Source organism: Cervus canadensis, chromosome 17 (assembly GCF_019320065.1).
Source record: "Cervus canadensis isolate Bull #8, Minnesota chromosome 17, ASM1932006v1, whole genome shotgun sequence".
In the NCBI taxonomy this organism is placed as follows: Eukaryota; Metazoa; Chordata; class Mammalia; order Artiodactyla; family Cervidae; genus Cervus; species Cervus canadensis.
In genome coordinates this window covers 47953710-47974799 of record NC_057402.1, presented here as the reverse complement: position 1 = coordinate 47974799, position 21090 = coordinate 47953710, and the positions used below count along the sequence as shown (strand labels likewise).

Here is a 21090-nt window from a genome sequence, read left to right as displayed (position 1 = left end):
GTCTTGAAGACACCTGTCCGCAGTGTTGGTGAGGGGCAGTGCTGTAGCCCTCCTGTCTCAGTGATGGAAACATCATGTCCTGCCTCTGCAGGGAGAGGAGCATGGCCCCTGCAGCCTTAAAGGTGATGCTAGCCTGCAGTTTTTTTCTTATCTCCTGTTCAGGGGGTCAAAAATTACCATGTGACCCTGTTTTTATAGGGGAAGTCTCTTTCCAAATTTTCCTGGGCAGGTGGTTTAGGGGGTGAAGTTTACTGCTTCCATTGTCATAGGAATCGCAGCGCCTGACTGTGAGGTGACACACACGTGTTTCTGTGTGCCAGGTGCTTTCTGCTTCCGCTTCCTGTTTCTCTGAGCCTCAAGCGTAATACGATCTATATCGGTGTATATTATTTAAAAAATATTTCTGAAGTTTCCGGTTCCCATCAGCCCCTGCAGTTAATCACAGAGAAAAACCTTGTCCCTTCTCCCATATTGATAATGTCCTTTGTAATCTCAATAGAAAGATGGAAGGAAGAAAAAACTCTGCAAGATAAATTAACATATACTAGTGCCCCAAATTTGCTCACAGCAGAGACAGAGGAGGTCAGAAGGGTCCTAGCCACTTTGCACCCTCACCCAAACCTAGGTTTCTGGGAACCACTGCAATTGATTCCCCACCCACACCTGGACCACAGCCAGGGATTGTGGCCCAGCCTGTGACTCAAGAGGTTGGACCCCATCGAGTGCCAATATCCCGTCCCTCTAACTCTTAAAGGGGCCATAGCAGCACCCGGATGCCTCTTTTTAAAGGTGTGTGCCTGTGCACACTGAATGTGTGTTTCTGTATGTGTTTGTATGTGTGTCTGAATATATGTGCCCACTGCTCCCCTGCATTGAGATGGGCAGCCCTTTACAGTAACTGGTGGCTATGAAGGCCCCACAAGTCTCCCATGGACAGAGCAGTCTGGTAGGCGACAGTTCTTGTGGTTGCAAAGAGCTGGACATGACTTAGTGACTAAACAATGGCAACAACCTACAGATATGTGAAAAAGCAACAGGAAGGAAGCATTTCCTCAAGACTTGGGCCCAGACCGCCTCTTCTCTGGGAGCCCTTTCAGCCTCATACACAGTCAGATGACTTTAAGATTCCACTCGGTAAACAAATACTATTGTGCACTGAGTGAGTGTGTGCCAGGCGCTGATCTAGGCACTGGACAGAGAGCAGAGAACAGAACCAAGAGTTCTGCTCTCATGGAGCTTGCACTCAAGTACAGGAGATGTGCACATCAATATATAACGTCAAGTTCGTGGGTGATAAATGCCACATAAAAGGAACACAGGTGAGAAGAGTTATTGGAGGGCCTATGCAGGGGGCGGGGGCAAGGCTGCTATTTTAGGTGCGTGGGCAGGGTAGATATTTAAGATGGTACTGAATGAAGCAAATAGGCTGTATAATGACAACTCCCCAATCCCTGCCTCCGGAGCTGATCACTATTGGGATCCACAGTCATAGCCAACTGCCTCCTGATCTCTGCTTTTGGATGTCTCAGAACACATCACACGCAACATGTCCAGTCCCACCTCTTCAATCTCCCAACCCAACATACACTGATCCTTCCTCATCTTTCCCATCTCAGTCAATAGCACCACCTTCACAGACGCTCTTCATAAAATACTTGTGAATCCACACACTCGTCTTCATCTCTAGATCCACCTGAGGGGATCCATCCATCCCCTCACCTGTACTCCCGCCATAAGCTTCTAGTTGCTTTCTCTATTTCCATCCTTTCCCTCAAAGTCTGATTTGGAGTAAAGTCAAAGTAAGATACTTTGAAGGCTTCTGTTTGCTCTCTTAGGATGGAACACAGATTCCAAAACATCACCTCCAAAGCCCTGCAGGTTCAGGCCCGTTTCTACCTCTCCAGCCTCCTCACCTCCCTCCCTCCAGCCACTGAAAACTGCTTCCAATTCCCCCTTTGTTATCTCAGGGCCTTTCACCTTACGTGTCTACACACCACCCAAACCTGAACTGAGACGAGAACTCAGCCTGGCACATGGTAGTCAGTCCAGTGCCCAGTCAATGCCACTCTAAGCCTCAGTTTGCTCATCCAGAAAGTGGAGATAATAGCTCCTGCTTTTAGTCTTAAAGGCTGTTAACTGCACCTTGAAGAGAACATCTCTGGCCACTTAAGCAGAGAATAACTGTACTAGAAGGATGCAGGATAGCTTGGAGAATCATTAGGGAGGGACCAGCCTGACTACAGGCTGAGACCAGGAAGGAGGGGTGCTGGACAGCCAGATCACAGCCAAGGGCAGCGGGTCCAGGCACCATGGCCATGGGAAGCATGCACTGGATGCTACTGTAGGCCCCGCAGAAGGAATTCTGATCTGTTTTTGTCTCTGGGTATCACCTGTTCTTGTGTGTCCAGGCGCCACTTATGGGGCAAGTCAAATATTTATCTGGCCTTTCAAGATTCTTATTGAGGGTGAGGCCCAGTCTCTCGCCAGAACTCACACAATGCATTTGTTCTCAAATATGGCAGGAAGTTCACATTCTCAGTGGTTCCCCTCCATGGCAATGTCCATCACACAAGGCCAAGTATTGTTAGGAATATTAAATGAGACAAACTATGACTCAGCGATTCTCAAAAATTTCCCCAAATGGCAGAAGGATGGAATGTCTCCCACTCAGGAGGTTCATCCTGAAGCCTGATCTGTAAGCTTATATTATATTCATTTAACAAACCCTTGCCATGTGCCAAGGGGGTAGTTATGGACCTAAAAGTTATAAGAGGTGTAGCACTCACTGCATATCAGGTAGTGCTTTAAATTCATTTGTTCCTTCCAGCAGCCCATGAAGTTTGTACTCACTGTCTCCATTTTCACAGGTACAAAGAGCTTAACTGGCCAAGATCATACACTGAGTAAGTGGCTGAGCTGGGATTTGAACCCAAGCACTTGAGTTCAGGATATTAATTTCTGACTGGCATTGACTTTGTACCTTATATCAGATAGAGTAGTCAACATTTTCTCAGCAGCAACAGACTGACTGGGTGACTCACTACCTCCATATCATTTCATCTTAAGGGATATTATTAGTATTATCCCCATTTAAAAGATGATGAAACTGAGGCTCACAGTGTATATTACATCATTTGCTCAAGGTCACAGAGCAACTCCCTGACAGTGTCAGGATTTGAATCAAAGTCTGTCTGCCTGAAAAGCTCAGCAGGTAATAGAACCTCAGGAAATGCTGAGTCCCTTCCCTCTACTCTCGGGTCCAAGAATCATCTCCTGGCTTCTGTCTTTCTTGCTCTGATCACAGTGCCCCACTCAGAGGTCCTGCAGCAGCGCTGCCATCTCAGCCAGACCACTTCCTGTTGACTAGTCAGCCAGAGCATGCCAGAGAGTGTGGAGACCTTATATAGGCATTGATTAGAGCCTCACTGCCTTCTCCTCAGCTCACATGATTCCCTACAGGCATCTTCAGACAGGAGCCAGTCACACAGACAAGGGCCACATGGACTGGCAGCCAGCACTGCCACCCCCAGCCAGGCTGGACAGCCAGGTGCCTGAGGCCACAGGAGAGAAGGGTCCCTCTTCTCTCCACTTAAAGCTGGACTGAGGAAGTCATCTCCATGATTTTCCATGAAAAGCCAGAGAATGGGAACAGCTGTGCCCCGGGCTCTGTTTTGGATGTGGCTCAGGACACAGTTTGGCGGGGCGTCAGCTGGAGTCACCCTGTGCAGAGGAGGCTCTGGCTGCTGCCCCAGGAGACAGGGAGCCCAGGCCAGGCAGGGAGCAAGGGAAGGGCCTGAGGCTTGGGCACCAGGCAAATGGGGGATCTTCTCCATCAACTGTTGGTGCTAAAGGGCTGGGGGAGGCCCTGGTCACACAGCAGGTGGGCTTGGGGGCCACAGCTCCCCCTCCCCAGATTCCTGGACCCACGGCGCCTCCCTTCCTTCTGCCTTTGGAGATAGGCCTGTGCCGGCATCTCTCAGCTCCCCCAGCTGGTCTGTTTTGCAATCAGAACCACATGTGACTGTCGCCCGGCTGTGTCCCCTGATCTACCTCGCTCTCACTCTGGGCTTCCCTTTCCTCTTCCCCTGCTGAGATCAGCCTCTTTGTTCTCTCAGCAGGAAAGACTGTGTGTTTCCTAAAGGAAACAGGAGCTCTGTAAACAGGACGAGAGCATCCAGGCTGCTGAACTGGATTCTGAAGAAGAGAAAGTGAAGAAATTGCAGGAACAAGGGAGTCTGGGAGACCTCAGACGGTGGAGGCGCCTGGAAGCAGTTTATTTTTGAAAAGCATCGCTGGAGATTTGGACCACTGGGAAGTGACTGAGAAAACCCATGTTATGAGAGAGAAATATGTTCACCGCCAAGCAGAGGTCGTGGGGAAGGAGGGTCTGTGTAATCAGGAAGGATGTGACCAATAAACCAATAAACTGACCAATAAACCCAGCAGCCAAGAGGAAAGAAACAAGCTGAGAGGGTGGACCGAGGGGAGGGCTATGCTAAACAGAAGACCTTTAAATTTCCATTTGCCCTCCAAAGTGAAGAGACTGGACCTTGTCTTGGAATTGTGACAAATGACCTTTAACTCCCCAACGGGTGGGATGGAGCAGCCGCCCTCATGAACCACAGGCTTGGACAGTGAGTCTCTCTAGTGAACTGGCCCTCGGCAATTCTTTTACTAAAGCATAGAGGCATTTCCCTCCTCCTGGGACAGTCTCTCAGGAAGCTCTGAGGACTGTTCTGAGGAGATAAGGAGGGGCGGGCAGTGTGTATGTGACTTGGGGGAAGGAGGACACGCAACCGGCACACAGCTCCGTACAGGTTACTGCTCTTCAGGAGGAACAGATATCTTGGCTAGTGGTTTTAGTGCTTTTCTGAGTATGGGAGGATGCAAGAAACTGGGTTCATAAAAAAGTCTCCTGAAAATATCTACGTTTCTGAGGGCCAGTTCCCAGAGCACTAAGTACCTCATCCTGACCTTTTCCATGACTTCCTCTCAGGGCAGATTTTAGGTCAGTGAGCTGCAGTGGCTAGTGACTTGATTCTTGTAGAACCTGGTGGTGGGTAACATTCTTTATCACGCAATCTGCTCTGTTTCTGTCTTAATTTCAATCAAGATTTGGGAGAAATTTTGACCATTTTGTCCCAGGGTGCTAGGAATGCTCACTCCCAGGCTGGGCAAGGGTTTCATTGATAAACCACTAAAAGTGCAATTACTCACCTAGTCCTGTTAATAGGAGCCAAATCATCTGGACCACCTGTCTTACTAGTCTCTCCGGCTCTGGGAAGTGGCTCCCTCTTGTTGCTTCTTCCCCAGTCTAGTCACACTGTTACAATCATGGTTGTTATAGAACTGTATATGAGGTCAAGTGTTTCAGTTAGCTGGTTATTATCATTTTTGTCAGAGGCTCAGGGACACATTTGTTAATGTAAGAAATGATGCTCTTCTAAAGTGGGAGAATACAAGTAATATAGCTAATGACATTAATAAAATCATAGGTAGGCAGTATCATATAAAGATACAAGGCAGAGGTTAGAGGAATAAAAATTGATCTTTGTTGGGAGCCGCTGGGATGCACCCAGTCCGTGACAAGGTCATGGGATGAGAGAGGAACCTGCAAGGCAGCTCTTCCTCACATGGGGCTGCCCCAGGGGCCCAATATGTCCCCTCCGGAGCCACCGGGATGAGAAAGGAACCTGCAAGGCAGCTCTTCCCCTCGAGGTTGTCCTGGGGGCCCGGTATGTCCCTTTCTTCCTTCTGTCTTACTGTTGTTGGGCTTTCTATTAATTTTTGGAAATGATAATATATAGTAATAAGGCCCCGCTGGAAAAGTCCAAGCCTTTTTGGAAATGCTCAAGATTGCTCTGGCTCAGGACACGACCATAAACATCAAGTCATAAAAGAAAAGGCCACAGGTATAGTTTGGCTGCTTGCTTAAAAGATTATAATGTTTTAGAATAGAAAAGATTAGAGGTATTTAGATTTAGAAGTAGATATACTGCTTTAGTTTACTTGCTCCTTGGTTGAAAGGGTGTTCACTATTGCTATTTCCTTGCTGCTATTTGTTCATTGTTTCCCTTTCTTTAAACAACATGGGATATTATGGGTATTCTTGTAAAATTAGAAAATGGGGTATATAGGATTTTAATAGAAGATTTATATTAACCAGCTTTACTGCCATTATCTTACTATTAATAGAGGTGTTTTGCTGCTTTAGAGGTGTTTTTGCTGTTTAATAGTTAATCGTTGTAAATTGAGATTTTGTGGTTTTAGGTAAAGAAAAATATCAGGTTTTTCTCATGGTACTGTTTTCAGAAATGTCAAACATGTTACTGTGACCCTTCCCATGTATTGTTTTATTGTCCAAAGAATTTACACTATACCTGAGATTTGTGGAACATTGTTTTTGTTAGAGTGAGAATGTTAGGTCATTGAGGCAAGAAGACTGTGTACGGGACATTTAAGAATAAACTCTGTAACCGGAAATGTTCTAGATGAATGCTTAGGGGGAAAACATGTGGAGAAAAATATTGACGGAAGCACAAACCAATATCTGATGTAATATGTGGTGACTTAAGGGGGAGGTAATGTTCATTCTATAAAAACTGAGCTATCTTAAAAATGAAAAAAAAAAAGCTACCTCTTCTACACAACGTCTGTGTGTGTGTGTCTGTCTGTCTTCTTCCTCGCCGACGCCACTCATCCCTTGGGTATTCCTCGTCCTGCCGGGGCTGGACCTCGGCAGATCTTTATGGTGGTTCAGGTATTTCTGCCCTTAGGAGGGCTGGTTAACACATACCGCGGATGCACACTGCACACTAGAGGGGAGGGGGGAGGTCAAAACAGACAGAGAAGCTTTTAAAATGTTTTTTGTCTTACCTGAAAATATTAATTTTATTTCATTGCTTCTTAAGATTTATCTGCGATGGGGACCACCTCCTGGAGCCCTTCCCCTCCACCCCACCTTCCCGTGGGTGAAGATCACATGCTTCATCCCAGTACAGGAGCGAGGGGCAGCAGTGGGGGTCCTTCCCTTCCCCGACAGCTCTGCTTGCCTGGCCCCTCTGGCCCTGGAGACACTAGCATGCTGGGCTCTGGGGCTTTGTGGCTGAGAGCAGGCGAGAAAGAAAGATTGTGGTGTCTTCCTGGCCGCCAGCTACTGTAGTCTGCTGGTCCCAATGCGCATGTGAGCCCAGACATACAGGCACATATACAGGCAAACACACACACTGGGCATGCATGCAGGGACAACATCTTTAAATACAGTCACCTAGGGTGGGGCCCTTTAAGAGCTAAGGGGACAGAAAGTCTAGTATTGGGGGCACATCTGCTAGTCATTTTGTGCTGGGTCATGTCCCTAGGTTCTCAGGAAAGGTGGGAGTGCAGACACATTGGGAAGGGCTCCCAGAGATGGGGGTTTGGGTGAGAATAAAAATCTGCTCAGTTTTTCTGAGTTCTAAGAAAATTTGGGACAATTAGGCTATGGCTGGTTTGGTTTTTTTTTCTTTTATATTTGTATTGAGATTTTAAAAAGAACATTATGGGAGAAAGGACAGGCTTCTCTCTAGGAACAGCAAGGTTTGATGGTATCCAGAAATTCCAGAGAATTAAAAAATATATGTATATTTACATTTATTTAGATCCTATTATGTGTGGGTCCTGGAGAAGCAGGAAGCAGCATCAGAAAACAACTGACACACAGAAACACACGTGTATGCAGTACACATTCAAGCAATGTAGTTTCTTCAACTATGGCATCAGCAATACCCACCCACCCAACACCACCCCCCAATAAAAATTGGAAAAGAAACTTGCCTTATAAATACACAGTCACCCAGTAACTTTTGCCTTTGAGACAGTAAAATAGAAAAGAAAAAAATCCCAGGCTAACATCAGCTTTAAGGTTGTAGTGGCCATGCTCTTCTCCCTGCAGAGGCAGGACCTGCTGTTTTGATCACTGAGGTGGGAAGGTCGCATCTCTGCCTCTCACCAACACTGCAGACAGCTGTCTTCAAGACCCTGGGGTTCTTCACCAGCTCTTTTTTTTTATTTCCCAGAAAGTGGTTGGGATGGAAAGAATTCATCCCTGGATTCCTCTAAGAAGCCCTCTAGGTAGCAGGTGTTTAGTGAGCCTGCAAAAATTCTGGAGCCAGTTTTAGGTGGAGCTGAGTACCAGGAGGTCTAGGGACCCAGGGTCTCTGCTTCAAGTCTCCTGCCAGTGAAAATTATAGACCTCCAGAGATTTTAAGCTAAAAGGCAAGTGCACTGAATGCTCCTCTCCCATGGGAGATGGGGGCCTGAATCTCTAGCTACCCACCCTCACCCCCAGCCCTTCCCCCCTCCACATCTCCAAATAAGACACTGTCAGGGGGACAGACACACTTTGGCAATGAGGCCCCTCCAGAGGCCCAGGGTGTGAACAGCTGCACAGAGGGCTGTGTGCTGGGGAGTCAGCACCTTAGAAGGTGGGAGGGGGCGGTGGGCAGAGAAGGAAGGAGTCTCAGGTCCTGATGGATCAGAAGAAGGAAAATGGGGAGAGGTAGTCAGGACACAGGAGACGAGAAAACCAAGGATGACCAGAAAAGGGGCAAAAAGCAGAAAATGTAGAAAAGATGAGAGAGGGAAAAGAAAGAAGCAGAACAGGGCTTGGGCCAACAAAGAAAACAAGAAGACAGAGCAGAAGGAGGGAAGGAAATGGAAAGGGAAGGAGATGAATGGGGAAGGATGTGAGAAGGGAGAGAAGGAACGAGGAAGAGAACATCCCAAGCTCAGTGAAGAAACTGCAGGTGAAAAGAGAAATCAGGAGCCCTGGGGCCCATCCTTAGTCACTACAAAAGCCTCCAAGGCCAAGTACAGCAGGTCAGCCAAGTAAATCAGCAGGTCGGTGGATGTCAAGATGGCCACAGTCCAACATTCATCCCAGACGCACACAGAGCAGGTGAGGTTTTTAATCACAGCAGCTCACATCACTGGACCTCAGGGGCTGCCAGCCCAGCTTTTCTTCAAAGGGGTAGAATGGTCAGAGGACCAGAGAGCTGGTATAGAGGAGGATGGAGAGCACGGTCTCCCTCTATAGTAAAGGATGGTACACAAATATGTGTGTTTCATTGTCATCTTTGGAAAACAGGGTGGATACAGTCCCCAGGTAGAAGCAGGTGGAACACAGGATCATTTGTCTTACCATGGCAGAAGTATACTGGAAACAGGTGTCACAGTTGATAAGGATGCTATAAGTGAAAGCAAGAATGACACAGACCAGGAAGATCAACAGACTCCCAAGCACACTCGGACCAGTAGGCACAAAGCAGGATGTATCACCAGTCAGGGCACAGGTCCAGGCCACTTTGGTGGCATACAGCACAGAACTGATGAAAGAGAAGGCAGTGGCAGTGATGGCCTGGTTCCAGGTGGGACCCTGGAGCAAGAGCTGAACATAGTTGATGGCAAAAATGACGAGGCAGCAAAGGGGTGAAATAGAAGGCATCGTGGTAGAGAAGGTCATAGCAGGTCAAGGGGAAGTGGGATTGGAGGCCACACAACTCCACCATGAAGACAGTGAGGGTCCCACCGAAGCAGAAGCATCACGGTAACACAGACCAGTTAACTGTGCACTCACTCCGAGTGTCCATGCTGGCCACCAGCAAGCAGGGCACGCAAGTGGAGAGCAGCTGCCCCAAGTGGAGGAAGAAGACCACGGTGGTCCTGGAACCCAGGCCTGAGGAGGTTCTCATGGTGATGGTGATGGTCAGGTAGGTCACCAGCACTGGTGTTGTAATCTTGCTTATTTTACAATAAAATCTGTGAACTACACAGCTCTGGGTTTTGATGGACTGGTTCAGTTTCACTTTGCCTGTTTTGTTCTGTTTCTTTGTTTTCGTTTTTCCATGAATATACGATCACTCACCCCTAGAGCAGATGTGCTGATTTGGGCAATGTAATGACCACAAACTCAGGTTCTCAGTCCACCAGGCGCCTTATGTTTAATGCAAAGTCTCCAAAACTAGAAGCACAACACACCCCCCAGCACACAACCTGCAACCATTTCCTGTTTCTCTTGTGTAAATCCCAGCTGAACCTTGCGGTGTTGGGCGTTGGTTACTACCTTCTCCCCTGGTTGTCAGCTTCCTTAAGATAAAGTTACTTTTCTTTCATTCAACACTTACCTCTCTGTATTGGCTTTTCAGCAGATTAATCAGAGCCTGGTGACAGTCAGAGCCTTTGTGCACCAGGTAGGAGTCAGGTCCCCTAGTCTCTGCCCTCTAGCTACACTTGGGTTGATGAGAGGGCTGCTGCTGGGAAGGTGGGGAGGATCTACAGGTAAGTTTTACAGCTGCTAAACTCGTTAATTTCTGGAATTTCCCTATCCCTCCCCACTCATTGTGGACAGCCTGTTTCACTTTCTGTTGAGAGAAGGAAACTGGCTTCTGAAGGAGCAGCTGAGCTCTTGACTGAGTGAGTAGAGGGTCATGCACCATGGGAGCCCCCCATTCCCACCCATTTGGACATAATCTTTGCTCTATGGAACTCAGACATAAAGAATCTGCCAGCAATGCAGGAAACGAGGGTTTGATCCCCGGATTGGGCAGATCCCCTGGAGAAAAGAATGGCAACCCACTCCAGTATTCTTACTGGAGAATCCCGTGGACAGGGGAGCCTGGCAGGCTACAGACCATGGGGTCGCAAAAGAGTCGGACACGACTAAGCGACTAACACTTTCACTTTGGACACCGCAGGAGTGGGAAATGACTCGCTTGCCACTCTGTACTAGTCTCTCCCAGAGAATTAGTTTGATCATTTGTAATCTGCTCTAGGGGAGCAAGTGATGTGAAGTGCATTGGGGGTGGGGGAGGGGCGTCTTTATCCATCCCTTCTAGAAGCTCACTGGGATGCATCTTGATAGATTGGCAAAACCAAAGCTATAACCCTGTAACCAAGAAAAAAATGGTTTTTAAATTATAATACAGCCTGACTCAGATATGTTTCTGATTCTGAAAAGCAGTAGTCCTGGGTAGGTCTCTAAATTACTCCCCTATTTTGCAGTTAGAACTGATTTGTCAGAGATCTGGTTAAGTGGGAGGATATGCCATATTTGAGCCTTCCTGTTACTCATAATAAGGATTTTTCCAACAAGGGCACTAAATTAATTGTACAAAAGGGAAACTAAAGTGTGAAAAGCCTGCACTCTTTACAGAGGAGTCCTTGCAGGCAAAGGAGGGAGAAGAGGGGGTCAGCTTTTTAGGGAACTGAATCCAGCCCGACCTCTGTGGTTCCTATCCCAATGCCCCAGGTAGAGGTTGCCCCAGGAGAGGGGTCTGTGCCCCCCTCCCCAAGTCTCTGGAAGGAGGAGGGGTTCTAGTGTGGGGGTGGGGCACACCCTTAGCATCACCACAGCATGAATAAGAAAGGGGGTCTGATGTAGTCTCTCCATTTAAGACCTACCGGTCACTCAGCTTGGCCTCAATGTGTCCTCGAGGGTGGGTAGGGTTGGATTTCCACTAAGACAGTTCTCTGCAGGAGGACAGCCGGTTGGCTATTATTGGACTTACACTGTTTTCAACCTCAGACCTACTAAACTGGACAATTGCCAATCCTCTTTACAGAGATTATCCACAAAAAATGGTGGAAATGTTTATTAGTATATTTTTCAACCCGCTGCCCATCATGGGCTGATGCACAGATGTGGGTGATGATTGTGTTCACAGCGGAGGTGCAGCACCTTGTCCCGGGCAAAGCCCAACATTCATCTCTCAGTCTTCGGCCTCTTGAGGAATGAGCAGACAAGCCTGAGTTGGCTAACACAGCTAAGGCGCTTCCAGAAGCTAAAAGAGACAAAGAGGGGCCTCCTCGGGGCATCAGAGACAATACAGCCCTGCTGATATCTCGTTTCAAAACACTGACCTCCGGAACTGTGAGAGAACACATTTCTGTTGTTTCAAGCCACCAGGCTTGTGATAATTCACTGCAGTAACCCTAGGAAATCAAGATGAATTTCCAAAAATAAAAAGTGCATTCTTTGTCATATATTTTTTTTAAGTTTTCAGAAAAGCTTGCTGATCTTCTTCCCTAGAGCATGGTGGTCACATGGATCCCAGGACCCCTTGTCATATCCTGTGTCCCCCAGTGTCTGAGACTCAGATCAGGGTCCACTGATCCAGAGAAAGGTGGTCAGTCCAAATGCCCACAGGAACAAGGAGGAAAGGAAATAAGTAAAGGGGATGGAGAGGACTAGGGCCCCTGGAGAGGCCCAGCTGCACCCATCGGGTGTGGTGAAAAAGCAAGATGCTGTGTGCATGATATTGTCTCACATTTACAAAATGGAAAAAAGATACAGATAGCGCCTAAAACCATATGTGCAGGTATGTACACATGTTTCTACATATGATTTCAGAGCCTGTGAAATGTGTTGAAGGCTGTACATGAGGTTGAGGACATGATTGGAAGAGTGGATGCTCATATGAGCAGGCAGGAAGCCTGGCCATGCCTAAGAGGGAAAACCAGGACATGGGAGATGATCATAGTCCTGTTTTATATCAATTATACATGAGAAGGGACTTCCCAGATGGTGCTAGTGATAAAGAATCCATCTGCCAATGCAGGAGACGTAAGAGACATGGTTTCAATCCTTGGTCAGGAAGATCTCCTGTAGGAGGGCAACACACTCCAGTATTCTTTTTTTTTTCTTTAGTGTACCTATTACTCCAGTATTCTTGCCTAGAGAATCCCATGGACAGAGGATCCTGGTGGGCTACAGTCCATAGGGTTGCAAAGACTTGGATACAGCTGAAGCAACTTAGCATGCATGCGTACATGAGAAGAAGTAAACCACACAAAGATATGAATGGAAAACAACATAGAAGTCATCCACAGTACAATCCACAATCCCTTTTCTCAAACCCTTTTTTCTAAGGGTCTGAAAGCACCTTATAAACAAACATATGAGTGTTTTTGCACTGAACCTTTGAACTTTCACACTAAGTGAAATAAATAAAGACTCTAAATTTTCTCCTACCATCTTGTTGGGGCTTCTCCTTTGCCCTTGGACATGGGGTATCTTTTTTTGGTTGGATCCAATATTCTCCAATTGATGGATGTTCAGCAGTGAGTTTCCAAATTTAGAGTTCTCACAGGAGAAAATGAGCGCATCGTTCGACTCCACCATATTGTTGTCGACTCCTGGAATGGGCAAATTTAATTCAGATGACCATTATATTTACTACCATGGGCAAGAATCCCTTAGAAGAAATGAAGTAGCCATCATAGTCAACAAAAGAGTCAAAAATGCCATACTTGGGTGCAATCTCAAAAATGACAGAATGATCTCTGTTCATTTACAAGGCAAACCATTCAATATCACTGGGATCCAAGTCTATGCCCCAACCACTAATGCCAAAGAAGCTGAAGTTGAACAGTTCTATGATGACTTACAAGACCTTCTAGAGATAACACCAAAGAAAGATGTCATTTTCATCATAGGGGACTGAAATACAAAAGTAGGAAGTCAAGAGATACCTGGAGTAACAGGCAAGTTTGGCCTTGGAGTACAAAATGAAGCAGGGCAAAGGCTAACAGAGTTTTGCCAAGAGAACACACTGGTCATAGCAAACACCCTCTTCCAACAACACAAGAGAAGACTCTACACATGGACATCACCAGATGGTCGATACAGAAATCAGATGGATTATATTGTTTGTAGCCAAAGATGGAGAAGGCCTATACACAATCAGCAAAAATAAGACTGGGAGCTAATTTTGGTTCAGATCATGAACTCCTTTTTGCCAAATTCAGACTTAAATTGAAGAATGTAGGGAAAACCACTAGACCATTCATATATGACCTAAATCAAAACCCTTATGATTATACAGTGGAAGTGACAAATAGATTCAAGGGATTAGGTCTGATAGACAGAGTGCCTGATAAACTATGGACGGAAGTTCATGACATTGTACAGGAGGTAGTGATCAAGACCATTCCCAAGAAAAAGAAACGCAAAAAGGCAAAATGATTGTCTGAGGAGGCCTTACAAATAGCTGAGAAAAGAAGAGAAGCTAAAGGCAAAGGAGAAAAGGAAAGATATACCCATCTGAACGCAGAATTTCAAAGAATAGCAAAAAGAGATAAGAAAGCAGTCTTCAGTGGTCAGTGCAAAGAAATAGAGGAAAACAATAGAATGGGAAAGACTAGAGATCTCTTCAAGAATATTAGAGATACCAAGGGAACTTTTCATGCAAAGATGGGCACAATAAAGGACAGAAATGTATGGACCTAACAAAAACAAGGTATTAAGAAGAGGTGGCAAGAATACACAGAAGAACTATACAATAAAAGAACTTAATGACCCAGATAACCATGATGGTGTGATCACTCACCTAAAGCCAGACACCCTGGAGTCTGTAGTCAAGTGGGCCTTAGGAAGCATCACTACAAACAAAGCAAGTGGAGGTGATAGAATTCCAGCTGAGCTATTTCAAGTCCTAAAAGGTGATGCTGTTAAAGTACTGCAGTCAATATGCCAGCAAATTTGGAAAACTCAAAAGTGGCCACAGGACTGGAAAAGGTCAGTCTGCATTCCAATCCCAAAGAAAGGAAATGCCAAAGTATGTTTATACTACCATACAATTGCATGCATCTCACACACTAGCAAAATAATGCTCCAAATTCTCCAAGCCAGGCTTCAACAGTATGCAAACTGAGAACTTTCAGATATTCAAGCTGGATTTACAAAAGACAGAGAAACCACTCTGGTGGTTTCAAATTGCCAACATCTGTTGGATCATCAAAAAAGCAAGAGAGTTACAGAAAAACATCTGCTTTATAGACTATGCCAAAGTCTTTGACTGTGTGGATCGCAACAAACTGTGGAAAATTCTGAAAGAGATGGGAATACCAGACCACCTTACCTGCCTCCTGAGAAATCTGTATACAGGTCAAAAAGGAACCGTTAGAACCGGATATGGAACAATGAACTGGTTCCAAATTGAGAAAGGAGTATGTCAAGGCTGTATATTATTTAACTTATATGCTGAGCACATCATGCGAACTGCTGGGCTGGATGAAACACAAGGTGGAATCAAGATTGCCAGGAGAAATATCAATAACCTCAGATATGCCAATGACACCACCCTTATGGCAGAAAATGAAGAGGAACTGAAGTGCCTCTTGATAAATGTAAAAGAAGAGAGTGAAAAAAGTTGGCTTAAAACTCAACATTCAGAAGACTAAGATCATGGCATCTGGTCTCATCGCTTCATGGAAAATAGATGGGGAAACAATGGAAACAATGACAGACTATATTTTCTTGGGCTCCAAAATCACTGCAGATGGTGACTGCAGCCATGAAATTAAAAGCCACTTTCTCCTTGGAAGAAAAGCTATGACAAACCTAGACGGCATATTCAAAAGCAGATACATCACTTTGCTGACAAAGGTCCATGTGGTCAAAGCTATGGTTTTTCCAGTAGTCATGTATGAATGTGAGAGTTGGACAATAAAGAAAGCTGAGCACCAAAGAATTGATGTTTTTGAACTGTGGTGTTGGAGAAGACTCTTGAGTGTCCCTTGGACTGCAAGGAGATCAAACCAGTCAGTCTTAAAGGAAATCAGTCCTGAATATTCATTGGAAGGACTGATGCTGAAGCTGAAACTCCAGTACTTTGGCCACCTGATGCAAAGAACTGACTCATTTGAAAAGACTCTGATGCTGGGAAAGATTGAAGGTGGGAGGAGAAGGGGACAAATGAGATGGTTGGATGGCATCACAGACTCGATGGCCATAAGTTTAAGTAAGCTCTGGGAGTCGGTGATGGACAGGGAGGCCTGGCATGCTGCAGTCCATGGGGTTGGAAAGAGTCAGACACGACTGAGCAACTGAATTGAACTGAACTGATAAATTTTCTCATGTCTGTTCAGGTCAGAGTCTCTAACCAAAAGAATTTATAAAAGTTCTTTTCTTTTTGGAGCCTTGAAATGTTGGAATTGCAGATAAGGGCCATATTCCACTGTGTCTCCAAAAATAATGGCACACAGCCAAAGAGATAAAAAGTCTTTATGGCTTGAGGCAAAACCAACTGGGCTGTGAGGTTTGGAATGGAATAGTCTTGTTACAAGGTCAAGGGTGATGGGTGGGGAACATAATTCTGGAGCAGCGGTGCTGTTGCCCAAGTGATTGAGCTATTGGTTCTAACTCCACAGATCCTGAGCCTCAGCAGTCACAGGCCCCTGACACTTTTCCAAGCATCTGACTTAATCCGCCTCCAGGGTGTGCATGTTGGCTGGTGGGTCCTCAGTGAAGACCACTGCCATATTGGTAACAGTGACCTGCCTGACCGTCACAACACCATGTCCACCGGTAGGACATCTCCAGACAAGTGCGGCTTGTACATCGTGTTCAGCTGTCTCCGTGTGCCACAGCTGGCCTGCATCATCTCAGCCTTCTTCCTGGTACTCGACAAGGGGATTCGGTGGTGGGACATAAGTAACCGGATCATGTTCAGCTGGTGCTTCTGTATCATCGGTACCCTCACCATCGTCATACTGGAATTATATAGGTTCCCGACCGACTTTCCTTTCTGCTGGTACAACTTCTCCATCACCTATGCCTGCTATGCTGCCCTCACCTGCCTCTCAGCCGCCATCTTCTACCCCATCACCTACATCAAGTTCTTGCCTTATGATGCCAGCCGAAACCGGGCCATTGCCGCCACTGTGTTCTCCTGCATCGCATGTGTGGTTTATGTCATGGAAGTGGCCTGCATATGGGAATGCTACAAGCTCAAGGAGATCCCCTGCTACGTGCACACCATGCCAGGCCTGCTGAAGGTGCTGGAGACCTTCGTGGCCTGTGTTATCTTTGTTTTCATCAGCAACACCTCCCTGTACATGGACCAGCCAGCCCTGGAGTGGTGCGTGGCCGTGTACTCCATCTGCTTCATCCTGGCAGTTGTGGCCATGCTGATGGACCGGGATGAATGGGAGAGCAGGCTGCCCGTCTCCTTTCCCGTTTTTCATCTGGGACTGACCTTGCTGTCTATCCTCCTCCACTTCACTGCTCTGGTCCTCTGGCTGCTCTACCAGTTTGATGAGAAGTATGGTGGGCAGCCCCAGCAGTCCAGTGATGTGAACTGCATTGATAGAACTACCAACGGCATGTGCACCTGGGACCAGCGCCTGGCTGTGGCCATTCTAACAGCCATCAACCTGTTGATTTACATGGCCGACCTGGGGTACTGGGCCCACCAGGTTTCTGTAGGGACTGGGGGTCAACCCACAGACTCCTGATCCTCTCTGCTCACAGGAGATCTCTACTGAGCTCTGACATCCTCTGGTGCCCTCTTCCTGGCTCCCTCTCTCCCTCCTCACATCCTTCCCCATTCATTTCACTCTCTTTTCTGTTTCCTTCCCTCCTTCTGCTCTGTCTCCTTCCTGTCTTATGTGATAGCCCCGATTCTCTTTCGCCTCTTTCTCTTTCTTTGCTCATCTTTTCTACATTTTCTGCCTTTACCCCCATTCTGAGTGTCTTTGTTTTCTCACCTTCTGTGTCCTGACCACCTCTTCCCATCTCCCTTCTTCTGATCCGTCAGGACCTGAGACTCGTTCCTCCTCTGCCCACCGCCCCCTCCCACCTTCTAAGGTGCTGACTCCACGTCACACAGCCCTCTGTGCAGCTGTTCACACCCTGGGCCTCCGGAGGGGCCTCATTGCCAAAGGCTGTCTCTCCCACTGGGGTGCCTTAGCTGGTAATTGTCTGTGTGATTTTTGGAGGGTGAAGGTGGGTGGTAAGTCACTGGACACTCTCTCCCAGTGGAGCGTTGGAGTCTCTGGAGGTCAATAATTCCCAGTTGGCAGGAGATTTAAAGCACAGGCCCTGGGCCCCAGGGCCCCACCTGGTGCTCAGCCCCACCTGAGACTGGCTGCAGAATTTTTGCAGGCTCACTAAACACCCACTCCCTAGAGGGCATCTTAGAGGAAGCCAGGGGTCAATACCTTCCATCCCAACTATGCTTTGGGGAATCACCAAAGGAGCTGCCGAAGAACCCTAGGGTTGTGTTGGTGAGGGACAGCGATGTGGATGTCCTGCCTCAGTGATCAAAACTGCAGTCTTGCCTCTGCAGGGAGAAGAGCATGGCCCTTGCCAGCCTTAAAGTGATGGTAACCTGCTTTGTTTTTTTTCTGTTCTCTTCTTTTTTCTGATTGGGAAGGCAAAATTTACTGAGTGACCCTGTTCTTAAAGGGGAAGCTTCTTTTCAAATTTTCTTGGACAGGTTGTTTGGAGAGGGAAGAAAGTTGCTGTTCCCATTGTCAAAATAACTGCACTGCTTGAGTGTGCAGTGACACACAGGTTTTTTTTTTATAAAGAGTTTTTTTAAAATTATTTATTGATTGAGTTTTAGCTGTGCTGAGACTTCGCTGTTGTGAGTGGGCTTTCTCTAGTTGCAGAGCACTGACCATAGTGCACACAGGTTTCAGTAGTTGTGGCACATGGGTTTAGTCACTCTGCTGCATGTGGGATATTCCCAGACCAGGGATTGAATCCATGTGCCCTGCATTGGCAGGTGTACTCTATCCACTGCGCCACCAGGGAAGTCCACATGTGTGTTTCTGTGTGCTGGTTGCTTGCTGCTGCTGCTTCCTGATTCTCTGGGACTCAGGCATAAAGCGATCTATAAGATGCATACAATTTTTTTTTCATTCCCAGAGCTTTTGGTTCCCATCAGCTGTTCACACCCTGCTGTTAATCATTGAGAATAGCATTGTCCCTTCTTCCACATTCATAATGTAGCTTTTTAATCTCATTGTAAAAGTGAAAGAAAAAGACGAAAACAAAAAACTCCAGAACCAAATCCACATACTCTAATTACACCCAATTTGTCTAGAGCTCAGAAGGTCCTAGCCAATTCCCACCCTCACCAAAGCTAGGTCTCTGGGAGCCCCTCCCACTGACTCCCATCCACAACTGGCCTGGGGGTGTGGCCCAGCCTGTGACACAGGAGATTGGGCTCCACCCCAGTGCCAGCATCTTTTCCTCTAACTCTTAAAGGGGCCATGAGGGCACTTGGATGCCTCTCCAGAAAGATGTGTGCCTGTGTGTATGCTCAGTGCAGGTATGTGTGTGTACATGTGTGACCATGTGCTTCCCTGCATTGAGACCACAGCCCTTTACAGTAACTGATGGCTGTGAAGGCCCCTCAATCTCCTGTCCTCAATCACAGAGCCTCAGAGCCCAGCATCCTGGTGTCACCAGGACCAGAGGGGCCAGGCAAGCAGAGCTGTGGGGGAGGGGAGGGGGAGGACCCCCTCTGCTGACCCTCACTCCTGTACTGGGATGAAGCGTGTGATCCTCACCCAGGGGCAGGTGGGGTGGAGGGGGAGGGCTCCCAGGAGGCCATCCACATCACAGGGAAATCTTAAGAAGGACTGAAATAAAATTTTTATTTTAAAGCAAAATAAGAAAAATTTAAAGATAAAAAATTTCTCTTTTTTGGCCTCTTCCCTCCATTCTAGTACACTTTGTGCATCTGTGTTATGTGTTAACCAGCCCTCATCAAGGGCAGAAATACCTACTCAAACATAAAGATGAGTTTCTCTGGTACACGCATGTAACTCCTTAGAAGGTAACACTACTTACTTATTAAGACCTTATTAATGTCACTAGCTATGTTACTTTATTCTACCTATTTTACAAGACTCTTATTTCTTGAATTAACAAATGAGTGATTGAGCCTATAATAAACAATCATGATGACCAAGTGACTTGAAACGATTGATTTGATGTAAAATTCTATAAGATCCATGACTGTAATAGTGTGACTCTGGATACGAAAGGGAAAGAGGCAACAGGAGGAAGCCGTTTCCTGGAGCTGACAGACTAGTAAGGCAGGTGGTCCAGAGGATTTGTTACCAGGACTGGGTGAGTAACAGCACATTCAGTGGCCTAAAAACAAAATCCTGGATTGATTTTGGAATGCGCATTCCTAGAACCCTGGGACAAATTGGCAAAAAAAGCCTCCCAAAACTTGTTTGAAATTAAGATCAAACGGAAAGGGATTGTGCAGTAAAGAATGTCACCCACCACCCAGTTGTACAAGAATCAAGTCATTAGCCACTGCGGTCACTGACCTACAGTCGATCCTGGAAGGAATTCAGGGGGGAAACTCAGGATGAGGCATTTTGTGCTCTGGGAAAACCGGGAGAACCTGCCCTCAGATAGCAATAGTTTTTTAGGAGAAATTTTTAAGAACTCTGTTCTTGCATCTTCTCATACTTAGAAAAGCATGAAAGCAATTAGCTAAAGTATTTTTCCTTGGGAAGAGCAGTAAGCCTCTACCAAGCTGTGTGCTTGTTTGCATGTTCCCCTTCCCCCAAATCACATACATACTAGTCTCCTGCCTTATGTCTTCAGAACAGTTCTCATAGTTTTCTGGAAAACTGGGACCTGGGTTATAGTTGTCAGGTTGGCTTGAATAAAGTTTTCAGTTTCTTTCTTAGATTGACTAGTGATTAATTTTTTTTTTTTGCATTGAGAAAAACAAGTATGCATTTACCCCTGTAAGTCTAGGTACAGGATTTTCATATTCTTCTATTTTCCTAAATCAAATTGAAAACAACCCTGGGACCTCACTTCCCAGGAAGATGAAGGTGTCTCTCTGCTTTAGTAAAAGAATTGCCCAGGGTGGGCTCACCTGAGGGGCTCACTGTCCAAGCCTCATGATTCATGAGGGCAGCTGCTCCATCCCCCCTGCTGAGGGGTTAAGTGTCATTTGTCACAATTCCAAGGCTGGTCCAGTCCCCTCACTGTGGAGCCCAAAAGAGAGTGTAAAGGTCCTCTGCTTACTCCAACCCTCTCGTCATAGAGGAGGAGCAGCTGGATCCCAGGGAGGGGCAGGACTTGTCCAGAGTCACCCTGTGTGTGGCAGAGTCAGAGTCAGGACCCAAGTGTCCTGTCCCCAAGCTGGCTGTCTGTCCATGACCCCACACTGCTTGTGATAAGTGTGGCAGCAGCATCCTCCAGGCTGGGATTCTGCCCCGTCCACCCCCGTTGTGCAGAAACCTGCCCCGTCCCCCCAAGGAGGGCACTCACTGCTGCTGAGTCCATTTCCT

The 21090-nt window shown here is 46.7% G+C and overlaps 1 protein-coding gene across 1 annotated transcript; it reads left to right on the top strand.

The window, feature by feature from the left end:
- The first annotated feature begins 10329 nt into the window (after positions 1 to 10329).
- On the top strand, positions 10330 to 19733 carry LOC122455025 (myeloid-associated differentiation marker-like). The gene is made up of 2 exons (XM_043489778.1): positions 10330 to 10449; positions 16186 to 19733. The coding sequence occupies exon 2, from the start codon at positions 16333 to 16335 to the stop codon at positions 17269 to 17271; it is 939 nt and encodes a 312-aa protein (XP_043345713.1). The 5' UTR covers positions 10330 to 10449; positions 16186 to 16332; the 3' UTR covers positions 17272 to 19733.
- Positions 19734 to 21090: the final 1357 nt, after the last annotated feature.